At 39.7% G+C, this 13469-nt stretch overlaps 1 protein-coding gene across 1 annotated transcript in view; it reads left to right on the top strand.

Moving 5' to 3' along the window:
• The window catches only part of LOC149180389 (DNA polymerase delta subunit 1), a 337034-nt gene that overhangs the window by 247926 nt on the left and 75639 nt on the right, over nt 1–13469 (top strand). Inside the window, exon 12 of the mRNA XM_089416092.1 lies at nt 11382–11471. Coding sequence (XP_089272218.1) covers nt 11382–11471 — 90 coding nt within the window. The remainder of the gene's footprint in view (nt 1–11381; nt 11472–13469) is intronic.

Raw genomic sequence — 13469 nt, 5'->3', positions numbered from 1 at the left:
TAGTTTAATTTAGTATTACTATTATTTATGGTTAAAAGTTAATAGTTTATAATATAATCATCTTTAAATGTCTTATATCATGTTTAATTGTATATTAAATATTATAGAGTTTGGCCACTTATTAAAAATTATAGATATTCTATATGTAGTTTTAACCAAAGAGAAAAAGCGACCACTTCAGTGGTGTGATGTAAATCATTAAATAAATGTAAAGGGTGGGAAGTATTTTTAATTACAATGGGCAGGTTGCGACGACAAGTTGGGGCATAGCCGCATCACACCCGACCAATAATCATTATAATTTTGATTGTTTTTTTTTCAGTTATATTATAATTAAATAATTAAACTTTATATTCCTTTCTTAAATTCTAATTGCTATGGAAAAATTTATAAAATTAATATTATTTTTATAATAGTACGAGGATGGTGGTTCATGGTATGTTAAAGTCTATATTATTATTATTCGCCTACATTTATATTATAATTAAATAACATATTAAATATTATAGTTTATGGTTTGAATTATTTTATTTTAAATTTAATTGGCGATGAGGATTATAATTATTTTACAATCACCATGCCACGAGTGTTACTATAATGGGCGATGAGGAAATGAGGATTTCGTTTTAGAAAATGGAAAAACAGAGCTGTAAAATTTTCTAAAACAAATGCCAAAATGCAAAGAATGGAACAGTGAATGAGCGATGCACATTACAGAGATTATTGTTGCCAAATATGCTTCCGAAACCACGGGATCTGCGACCCAAATGGATGAAATGGCTCCTGTATGCAGGATTAGTTTCCCAGAATATTAAGAATTGTTTCTTGGCGGCTCTCACACGTATCCAGGTGGATCCGTATCCGAATCCATTTCAAATCCGGGGATCTGTGTTTTCGCAACCTGCCCCCCCCGCGGATTCGGTAACATAGTGCCTAGCAAATCCTCTGTAAACTTATCCTCTATCCATACTTTGTAATGCCTGCAACAATCCAAATCAATATCTAATGATCCCTTCAGCACCAGGAGCTTTCAGAATACCATCCACAACTGCTAAGGATTTGTTGACATCATTACTGTTAGGCACACACAAACTCTCTATGCACAAAATCTGATTGGTTATGGTAATGGCCTTTTAGGTTCTATGTATTTCTGTTGTCGAAGAAGCCTTGGTCTTGGAGTTAAGATTATCACTGGAGTCTTTCAACTGTAAAAGAAGCGTTAGTGCCTATTGCTACTATTGATTTTGTAGGTCATCTGCTAGAATTAAGTTTTTCTTCACCTGATAACTACTTCAATGATCAATAAAGCATTAGTTTTCACACAACATTAAATTCCATATCATTTAGGGAGTTATATAGAAGAAAATCATCAACTAAAATACATGAAAGAACAGTAAAATAATCATGAAACAATAAGACAAGAGACACAGAAATTAGGCACACAACCAGGGCAAAATCCCCAAAATTCGGCCCTCCTGTAATTTCGCTGGATCAGAGATGCATGAGACCTAGTTGATGTGTGCAAATGAGGAGAAATGATGTCCTTTATATAGCCTTCAAGTGGGGGTCAAAATGAGTGCAACATAGGGGCCCAACCAACCTAATAAATTTGGAGGCAACTTTAAAAAATTCAAGTTTCCTTTTATTTTTCAAGGTGAAAATGTCGACCATGGCTACGATATTTTCCATTACTCCCTCTTAGCCAGGGCGGTACTTTTCATTCTCTCTCTTTAGATCAATCTCCCTGACCAATCAAAAGTCTCACAACCCACAACTAAAGGGAAGGATCATTAGTCTCATCATAAGGAAAGATAGATAGCATCATCTCAAATCATTTCCTGGACCACAAGGTCTCTCCACACATAGCCTATAGGAGGAATCAACAATACATCTCCCAGACCACAAGGTCTCTCGGCACACAACCTACACGATTAATCAACAATACATCTCCCGGACCACAAGGTCTCTCACACATAGCCTATAGGAGATGGTCCATAATATGATGCTATGTAGTTAGTGCTTCTTCTTCCAAGAGATTCTCAACCATTTCAATTTCTTCATATGAACAACCAGTTCAACATCAGACATGTAGGCATGATGGATCTCAACCTATGTTGCACAAAACTTCAAGGATCCCGATGCTTCGAGCCATACTTGTACCCAAAACACCAAAACTTGGCTGAAACTCGGCCAAAACTTGACCATCATGTAATCATCTATTAGAGTTAATATAGACCTTTTTTCCTTCTAAATTGTCATCTATGGGTCTTATTCCCTGTTTTCTTGCAAGATAATGTATTATTCACTATATATATATATATATATATATATATATATATATATATATTCACTTGTTTCGTTCGACATTTCCATTTTTGGGAGGTGACGTTTCTAAACGTACTCGTTTCGGAAACTCCGAAACGTTTTGACGTTTCATGCAACTTAGACCTCAACATTCAATTATTCAGCCTTAAACAAGGCTTTTCTCAAAAGCAAACATCAACAGCTGTAGAGCATAATCAAATCCAACAAATAATAAGTGGCTTCTCAACAAAGCAAGCATCAACAATCATAATTGAATCCAACAAATATCAAAGTATTGCAGCTTCTTCATATCATTCATTGGGAAGATATTGATGGACCTGTAGTCCATAGTGCCAACGATATCACCAGGGTCCTCAAAAGAAAGTCCCTCTTACACCGCAATCACGGGCCCATCTTTATCATATCTATATCAATATCGGTCTTCAAAGCTTCTAACCACCTTCATGAGAACGAGCTTCAATTAGGTTGGTCTTGTTTGCTCCCTCGGAGTACAGAGCCTATCGTGAGTCTTCTTGTCACATTGTCCTTCCGTCATTTTCAATGATATGCCACTCCTTGGCAATCTTCATTATATACCTGCGATCCTCACAGGAGGCAGTGGAAGAACAAGAACAACCAAGCAAGCCAAGAGACTCATAATGAAATAATCAATAGAAACAATCAAGATAATACTTATCTTTTGAGAGTGTGTTAGATCCCTTTAGCCTTCTTAGATTGTGTTCAATCGCATCACATCATCAAGAAGTCCACGTCATCAAGGAATCCACGTCGTCATCAATTTATCAAGGAGTCCATATCAAGGAGTCTACATTATCATCGAATCATCATCATTATTAAGGAGTCTTCATTATTATTACATCGTCATTGAGTCATCATCATCAAGGAGTCTACATTATCATTTCATCATCATCAAGGAGTCTACATTATCATTTCATCATCATCAAGTAGTTTGCGTCATTGTCATCATCAAGGAGGCTTGTTCATATCACCAAAGAGTCCACATAAGTAGTACATATCATCTACATATCATCTCGATCTTTTCCTTGCTCTAATCCCATGTTGATTTTCTAGGTCATCTGTTAGAATTAAGTTTTTCTTCACCTGATAACTACTTCAATGATCAATTAAACATTAGTTTTCACACAACATTAAATTCCAAATCATTTAGGCAGTTATACAGAATAAAAACATCAACTAAAATACACGAAAGACCAATAAAATAATCATGAAACAATAAGACAAGAGACACAGAAATTAGGTACACAGCCAGGGTAAAACCTAGAAAAATGTTCTTCCTTATGAGAGAGAGAGAGTTTCCAGATTCATCTATACATCAAAATTAACAGTAGCAGAACATTAACCAAATAGAAACCAAAATAATGATGAAGTGCCATGTCCTTGAAATTTCGGCCCTCCCTAGAATTTCAGCCGCCTCCTAAAATTTGGCCCTCTTATAATTTCTCTGGATCACAGATGCATGAGACCAAGTTTATGTGTGCAAATTAGGAGAAATGATCTCCTTTATATAGCCTTCAAGTGGGGGTCAAAATGGTTGCCACATGGGGGCCCAACCAACCTAATAAATTTGGAGGCAACTTTTAAAAATTCAAATTTCCATTTGTTTTTCAAGATGAAAATACCGACCATGGTCACCATATTTTCCATCAACTACTCTAGTAGTATGCATGCACATTACTAGCCTGTAAAAATTCATTGGCACGGTGAACATGTAATATTTGGTTCTGAAACGAAGTTATGCTCATCCTTATGCCAATTACTTGCACAGTAATTGTGTGTTTTAAACACGAGTAAGTATTTATTTCAAATACTTATAGGATAAATATGAAATAATGAAACCATTCATCTGATGATACGATTAACTTATACATGGCCGCATATAAATGCCTTACAGTATTGAAGAATTCATGTGTTATAAATTTGTTTGTTGAATTCCAAAATGACCCTCTTTCATGTCGTGGAAAGATCTATCACGAAGAACTAACTTTATTGTCAATCCTTCTCTTTTGGATTTTTCATGCTTAGGGTTATAATATTTGACATATATGTCATTCGAAATGCTCTCATAAATATCATTTACATTCTAGGAATCTTTTGTATGGCCTTTTGAGGATATTCTTCTATGCTCAAGCTAGGGGAGTTGTTAAATTTAGGTATGTTCTATGCTAGAGAAATTTATTTCAATTTTTGCAGTTAGCTCAATATCTTTTCCAGATTAGCAATCACATCAACATTAAAGTAAACTGCAGATAGAACATAAATATAAATCGCCAAAGACAAGCCAAGACAAGAGGACACAAGATGTGGCGCTAGCCAGGGACAAACCCCAATGTGGGGAAACCCTTGATCAATTCTTCTTATATGATCTTCATAGTTCAATAGAGAGAGAGATAGTACATATACCTCAGAAGTCAACATATTGAATTATCTAAATAAGAGCAAAGATCTTCTCTACGAAGATAGCATATGAGGTAGCAAATCTGAGTTGAGTAGAAGGCATAATGCTTCCACTGATCCAAGGTGACTCCATCACCATGCTGCTCCTCACTATGCTGCACCTCACTGTGCTGCACTCAATCATCATGCTGGACCTCATTACCATGCTGCACACATCATACTACTGCATCATCAAGTTGTACCTTATCATCATACTGCACCCACCAGTGCTGCCTCATACTGAACCTCACTGTGCCCATCATGCTGCATCTCATTGTAGCATTTATTTATCAATGTTGCACTACACTTCATCATGATGCCCATCATTATATATTTGCGGCATTAACAACAGATAGAGCAACGTTCACTATGTCAAGACAGTCTTATCTAACGATCATCAAATCTTTGACTGTGGTGTCATGGCCTGCGACTTGACACACAGTCTTCCTATAGCTTCTAGGCAGCACAAATATGATCCTTGATCCTCCAATGATACCTCGACGGATCTGATCCTAAGCTCTCCTAATTCTGCCCTCCTAAATAACCTCACTGTCTTCCTGAAATAGCTTCAGAGCAACCTTGTTTCTCCACGCTGAATACTCCTTCTAGCTGTTGCTGTCACGCTGTTCCTTTAGGTCAAATTCAGGGCTAATGTATGGACTTGTCGCCCTCAAACAGTAGCTGTACCTTCCAACAAACCCTCCTTGTCTCGGCCTCTTCCAATCAGTGATACTGTCCTCTAAACAGCCTTGGAATAGCCCTCAAATGTCCACGCTGTCCAGTCCTTTCCTTGCTGTAGCTAGGGCTTCCTTTTGGACAACGAAATAGGGTCTTTAGACTGTGGATGGATGACCTTGGATTAGGTCTCTCTAGATTGCGAATAGGGCTTTCTTTAGGCAACGGATTAGGACAGGTTTGGGCAACGTATAGGAGCCTCTTTAGTTTGCGTATATAAGCTCCTATAAATGTGGATAGATCTCCCTTCAATGATCTATCTTTTGCTGCGGCTAGGAGCCTCTTTTGACTGCGGTTAGGGCATCCCTTTTTGCTGCGTCCAAGGGCTGTCTCAAACCCTTTCAAAACAATGTATAGGATTAGGGCATGGCTGCATTCAACTAGGGCATGATAACACCTGCGGCTAGGGCATGATAGGATTGCATTAGGGTCAACTGTTAGGCCTCCTTCACCGTGCTAGATCTCCTTCTTGGACTGTGGCTAGACCACCTTCTGCGGCTAGGGCATCATCCTCTAGGACTGCGTTTTTCCCTTAGAGATTCTTCTTTCCACTAAAACCCAAAACAAGTGGAGAAGAAGAAATCTCAAGAGAGTTGTGTGTTCAAATGACTTGCAAGGCACTTGTATTTATACCAAAACGTGGAGCACAAGTGGGGGTAGTTTAGTTGCTGGCCAACCTTGACGAATTGTCCCATAACACAAATAAATTCATATCTCCATGAATACTTATTGGAATCGGATGATCTTTAGATCAATCCTACACCTCTCGATGAGAGGGATCCAAGAAAAGTATCAACTGCCATTAATAATATGACCCACATGGAGTTTGGCCCTAGTTGCCAATTTTAACACTCCCTCTCAACTAGGGAGAACTCCATCTGTTGATCCATATGTCCGATTGTACTATCTCTGCCATCAGTGCCCTGCACTGCTCTGCTCTGCTGAACCATGAAGAAGAAGAATTGATCGAGAATGTCTCATACCATTCTCTACTGACCCGAAGTTAGTTTCATCTGAAGAGAGTGTGTCATATCACTCTTACTGACCCGAAGTCAGTTTTATTGATACCAGATCAATATCACAAGAGAGTGTCTCAAACCACTCATACTGATCCTATATTAGTTTCATTTATCCCAGATCAATGGAGGTCATCCTAGCATAGGGAGTACTGTAGATACAACGATGCATCCATCGATAGTACTACTATAGTCTATGGCCCCTAACCCCATTTCCCTGCTCATTGATCAGATGAGAGGTACTTCCCATGAGTCCTAGACTGCATGGGTAGGATGCCTCGACAGGAGAACTAATCATCCTGTTCATAGGAGAACAAATCATCCTGTCCATTGGTCACCACAGGAGAACTACTCATCCTGGCCCACAGTCGCCACGGGAGAACTAATCATCCCGGCCCACAGGAGAACTAATCATCCTGTTCCATAGTTGCCGTGGGAGAACTAATCATCTCGACACATAGGAGAACTAATCATCTTGTTCCATAGTCGCCACGAGGTATCACAGGGAAAGGTTGAACTTGTCACCTTGTACATAGCGCACCACCGAGGGAGGGTGAGTTGCCCTGTGGTCCCCAAGCCCCCCAGAGCTCTCGGGACTCGGTGCATGCAACATGTAGGACCCTTATGCGAAGGTCTCTCAACGAATCCATGTCGTTCAGGAAAATCACAGATTTGACCTTTGCCTGGGGCTTTGACAAAGTGTCTGCGACCTGTACAACAGTCTCAATGCGATGGAGCTTCCTCGTTCATCGACTTACGATATCCCAGATAAGGTAGTATCTGATGTCTATCTGCTGGAGCAATCATCAAATATGGGATTCCTCAATAATTGAATCCCCCCTTGGTTGTCTCAAAGGATCACAGTGGTATTCATCATGTGTAAGCTCACTGATGAGCTTCCACAACCAGGCAACTTCACACAAGATCATACTCGTAGCTATGTATTCGGTCTCGGCGGTGCTTATATCAACCAACTTTTGTTTCCTTCTCATCCATGATATCGAAGCAGAATCTAGAGAGAACCAACACTGAGAAGTGTTCTAGCGATCCTCCACACTGCCTGCCCAGTCAGCATTCAAATAATCATGCAACTTCATATTTCTAGCAGTGTATCTCAATCCATGAGAAATTGTGCCTTGAAGATATCTCAAAAGATTCTTGGCACCAATCTAGTGAGGCTCAACCAAATATGAGCTCACCATGCTAACTGCAAAGCATATATATGGACGAAAGTTCACCAAGAACATCAATGCATATGAGTTTATGAAACTCAGAGGCATTTCCCAAATCTGGTCTGACATCACCACCATATAACTTCTGAAAGTTAAGATCCTCGAGGTAGTCATGGGCTTGTAGTTTACCATTCCATATTTGGAATCCAACTCCCTCTTACTTTTGCAAGTGAGAGGGTCTGCACCTGTCTGAAATAGGTCATTTCTTAGAAGGTGCCAGTATGAGACGTCTATCATCCACAACCTTCAACAATGGTTTGGATCAGCTTCACTTTTAGTGAATCTCAACTTCATCAGACAGCTATCAATCCTCTCATATTAGGCACGTGGTGTTTTACTTCAAGCCATAGAGGGCTTTCTTCCACTTGCATACATGAGATTCCCAATCATGAATCTCAAACCCCTCGGGTTGTTCCAAACCTGTGGACCTGCTACATGAGGGGAATGGTCCCCTTGTAAGATTTTCCTTTGGTACGTCTCAGACATGTACCTTCATGATCTTCTTGAATTTAGGTATCCGAGTCACCATTTGATTCACATCGGTTAGGGCCTCATAAAGTAGATCTTAGGTGTTATAGATGAGATATGTCATGATCCCCAATGGACCATCCTGCAACTTGACACAAATTGCCAACCCTGAACCCATCAGTAAAAGCATCTTTGAAAATTTCATTTTCAAACACGTACCTTTCCATTGATGAATGCCACCATATAACCTTTGACTTCCATTGCCGAAATGGACACCAGGTTCTTCTTGTGATCAAGTACATGAAAGAGATTTTGTAAATGAATCGAGTTACCCTCATTCAATTGAGGGGTAACATTTCCTACACCCTTTCCGGGATAGGTGGCATTGATTCCAAATATAATCCCGCAATTCTTTCCATCTCTACCAAATTAGAGGGAGCACCGTTCTATCTGATGAAGTGCCTTGAAGCACTATAATTGATAAGCCAGATTCCCAAAGAGTCTGAAGGAGAGGGCCAATACAAGAGAGCACTTCTTTATCTTATCAAAAAGAACATTTGATTCTTCATACCTAGGGTTCCTTGCTTTCTCTGAAGAGTCGGTCATTTCCTTGATGACCTGCATTACTTGTCAATCGTTTGACCATTGAAGATGTCCCTGGAATGATTGTTATCATCATCAAGTGACGTGTCCCTGCCATTCGGACACTCCTTCGCATATTGGCCGAACTAGTTATCTGCCTTTCCTTCGACCCTGAGATCCGGTCTTCCCAATGAAGTGATCTTTAGGTAGGTCATATTTCACTGCGCCATTCTGATAATATTCTCTGCTTCGATTTCACCCTCGGTGAACTTGAAGAGGGATGAGGAACCCATTGATCCTTTTGTCCTTTCTCAACTGTCTTCGGTGATTGCTCTTTCACTCTTGCTTTGGGCATTGTCTTCACCTCAACTCCGATACCATGTTAAATTTAGGTATGTTCTATGCTAGAGCAATTTATTTCAATTTTCACAGTTAGCTCAATATCTTTTCCAGATTAGCAATCACATCAGCATTAAAGTAAACTGCAGATAGAACATAAATATAAATCGCAAAAGACAAGCCAAGACGAGGACACAAGATGCGGCGCTAGCTAGGGACAAACCCCAATGTGGGGAAACCCTTGATCAAATCTTCTTATATGATCTTCAATAGTTCAGTAGAGAGAGAGATAGTACATATACATCAGAAGTCAACATATTGACTTATCTAAATAAGAGCAGAGATCTTCTCTACGAAGATAGCATATGAGGTAGCTGATCTGAGCTAAGTAGAAGGCATACTGCTTCCACTGATCCAAGGTGACTCCATCACCATGCTGCACACATCATACTGCTGCATCATCAAGCTGTACCTTATCATCATACTGCACCCACCAGTGCTGCCTCATACTGAACCTCACTGTGCCCATCATGCTGCATCTCATTGTAGCATTTATTTATCAATGCTGCACTACACTTCATCATGATGCCCATCATTATCTATTTGCTGCATTAACAGCAGATAGGGCAGCCTTCATTATGTCAAGACAGTCCTATCTAACGGTCATCAAATCCTTGACTGTGGTGTCATGGCCTGCGGCCTGACACACAGTCTTCCTGTAGCTTCTAGGCAGCACAAATATGATCCTTGATCCTCCAATGATACCTCAACGGATCTGATCCTAAGCTCCCCTAATTCTGCCCTCCTAAATAGCCTCACTGTCTTCCTGAAATAGCTTCAGAGCAGCCTTATTTCTCCATGCTGAATACTCCTTCTAGCTGTTGCTGTCACGCTGTTCCTTTAGGGCAGATTCAGGCCTAATGTATGGACTTGTCACCCTCAAACAGTAGCTGTACCTTCCAGCAAACCCTCCTTGTCTCAGCCTCCTCCAATCAGTCATACTGTCCTCTAAACAGACCCCTGAAATAGCCCTCAAATGTCCACGCTGTCCAGTCCTTTCCTTGCTGCAGCTAGGGCTTCCTTTTGGACAGCGAAATAGGGTCTTTAGACTGTGGATGGATGACCTTGGATTAGGTCTCTCTAGACTGTGAATAGGGATTTCTTTAGGCAGCGGATTAGGGCAGGTTTGGGCAGCGTATAGGAGCCTCTTTAGGCTGCGTATATAAGCTCCTCTAAACGTGGATAGATCTCCCTTCAATGATCTGTCTTTTGCTGCAGCTAGGAGCCTCTTTTGACTGTGTTTAGGGCATCCCGTTTTGCTGCGTCCAAGGTCTGTCTCAAACCCTTTCAAAACAGCTTATAGGATTAGGGCATGGCTGCGTTCAAACTTCAGCTAGGGCATGATAGGACTGCATTAGGGTCAGCTGTTAGGCCTCCTTCACCGTGCTAGATCTCCTTCTTGGACTGCGGCTAGACCACCTTCTGCGGCTAGGGCGTCATCCTCTAGGTCTGTGTTTTTCCCTTAGAGATTCTTCTTTCCACTAAAACCCAAAACAAGTGGAGAAGAAGAAATCTCAAGAGAGTTGTGTGTTCAAATGACTTGCAAGGCACTTGTATTTATATCAAAACGTGGAGCACAAGTGGGGGCAGTTTAGTTGCTGGCCGACCTTGACGAATTGTCCCATAACACAAATAAATTCATATCTCCATGAATACTTATTCGAATTGGATGATCTTTAGATCAATCCTACACCTCTCGATGAGAGGGATCCAAGTAAAATATCAGCTGCCATTAATAATATGACCCACATGGAGTTTGGCCCTAGTTGCCAATTTTAACAGCAGTTACGGAGATGTTGCTTCTTTGGCTTTAAGCCATCTTTGATGCAGTAGATAAAAGATGGTAGTCTGTTCTCTAGCATTACAGTTTGTTAAGCTAGGAACAATAATGTCTAGACACAAAGCCTATGATAAAATATTCTCCTGAAGCTATCTTTGGAAATGGTATTCTAACTCTTCTCACTCATGCTGTTTAGTTAAACTGTAAATAACCTGGATCTTAGCTTTTTCCTCCAGCATTTCTCATTAATATTTATATTCAGAAAATGTGTTGACGATATGTCCCCTACCATTGCATTTTCTCAAAGTGTCATCTTTTCTCAACTTGTTTCTTTTTAGATATTGTAAACTATTTATTTGTGTGCTTATAATGTAATTTTTTGTCTGCAAGAGCAGAAAAAAGGTGCATCATTCTGTCATTTCTGATATGCACAATGGGAATCCAGAGACAAGAAGAAGGCTTGCTGTATATTGTCTGAATGTATATTTTCTGAGATAAGTCTTAGGATAATTTATTGAAATAAAATATATAACCCTTTTCTTCTGCATAAAATGGATTATATGTCAAAATACTTAATTGCAGGTAGATGAGAATTATGTTGACAAATCTTCCATGACGACTAGGATAATCAACAAAATTTTCAATGTTCAGTGCTCAAGTGTTCTCTACATTGCACGAATGATGTTGAAATACTGCAAGACAGGTAGAAGTTTGGAGAGTGCAAGCTGTTTGGAACTTGGACGATGAATTTTCTATGTTGATTAAAATACAAAAATTTGTAGAATTTGCAATATAGAGTGACTGTACCTTATGTTATTCTATAAGTCGTAGAGTGCTTAATCAGATTTTATTATGATCACTTGCTAATGAATTGAAACTCCTCTTCCATGGAAACCTAGTTACTGTAGAAATTTAGCGAACAAAACAATCTTCAGCAAGAATATGTACTATAACTTAATTCAGAAATTTCACCCCACTTCTATGGGGTCATGGATTTATCATATAGAATTTTTAGCCTTAGGTTGGGCCTTGCAAATATCTCAAATTGATCCACCACTAGTCTAGCAAGTTGCAGTAGATAGACACTGCAAAATACTTCCAAGTTAGATCAATACAACAAACCCGAGGCTATGATCTCATCAAGTATGCAGATCTGAAAACTACATTCAATAGCTGCAGAAATAGAACAATGTTGAATTTGGGTAGCTGTGGTTGGTATTCTTCACTACACAAATCGGCCTTCAAAAGAAAATTAAATTGGAGGGAAAATTGAATTTAATTTTAATTATTAATGTAGGCTCCAAAAGTCAACTTGGCCCAGCCAAATGTCACACCACTTGGGGCACCCTAATTCACTATAAAAAGGGCATTGTCCCTGCTCATTTCATACAACATGTTGTGAGATCATCAAGCCAAAAAGGAGCTGCATCATCAAGGAGCTGCAGACCACTAGTAGAGGACAAATTGAAGCGTGTCTTTCTGTTCTGGAAGGGAATCTGCCCTAGTAAAGGAGGCCAAGTTGCTCTCCCAGATCTGTCTGCTGGATGTGAGAGAGAACAAGTAGAATAAGGCTACCGAGTCTATTTCAAGCCTAGAGGAGGCCAGTGAAAGTCGTTTATGATCTGCTGTTCATGGGAGATGGGTTGGTCAAGCCCTAGGAGTTCCCAAGTTGTCTTATGAAACTCATATTGTACTGTTGTAGATTTCATCAATTTCTCTTAAGAAAAGATTGCTGGGTTTTTCTCTAGTTAGGGTTTTCCCAGGGTAAAATTTTGTGTCTGTTTGGCTGTCTCTACTGTCATTATTATTTTACTGTTGAAATTTTCTATCTATAATTGCTTAATGATGAATGTGACACAAGAAGGATTAATTAAGGAATCATTGGAAAGTAATTATCAGACTAGAAGATCATGAAAAATCAACAAACAACACATTTCAGATCCAAAGTTTCATCTAAGGCATGCCAAATCATCTTAGGCTAAGGATCTGAGGCTGGTTTGGTTTGTTATCCTGAGTTTGCTTGGCGACTGTTAAAGATAGCAAAAGGCAAGTCTGGGGTCTGCTTATTCCCCCTGAGTTTGCTTGGCGACTGTTAAAGGTAGCAAAAGGCAAGTCTGGGGTCCGCTTATTCCCCCTGAGGACAATGACCCTCTTCTAAGGTTGTGGTCTCTTACAACTGGGCTGATCAGATCATCCCAAGGACTAATCAAGGCAGAGGCTGTCTGCGGTCAGCCCTAATTCTGGTTTGATGTGGCAGCCAATCAAATAAAAAGGCATGTTGTGAATCGTTGAGGGAAAACTGGAAATTTGGATCTCTGTGGCAGTCAAGTCGGATCCCCGTGCAACAACAAATACTATCACATCCAGACAAGGAACATTAGACAGTAAGTTGTCGATGATATACTATTTGCTGCTAGACATTAGACAGTAAGTTGTCAATAGTATAGTAACAATAGAATTGGATAGTGTTAGTATTAC

This window comes from Pinus tabuliformis, chromosome 3_2 (genome assembly GCF_031772625.1).
Source record: "Pinus tabuliformis cultivar Carrire ecotype Pingquan chromosome 3_2, CPIR1, whole genome shotgun sequence".
Taxonomy (NCBI): Eukaryota; Viridiplantae; Streptophyta; class Pinopsida; order Pinales; family Pinaceae; genus Pinus; species Pinus tabuliformis.
The sequence above is the reverse complement of the archived record's forward strand: the minus strand, read 5'-3'. Positions and strand labels throughout refer to the sequence as shown.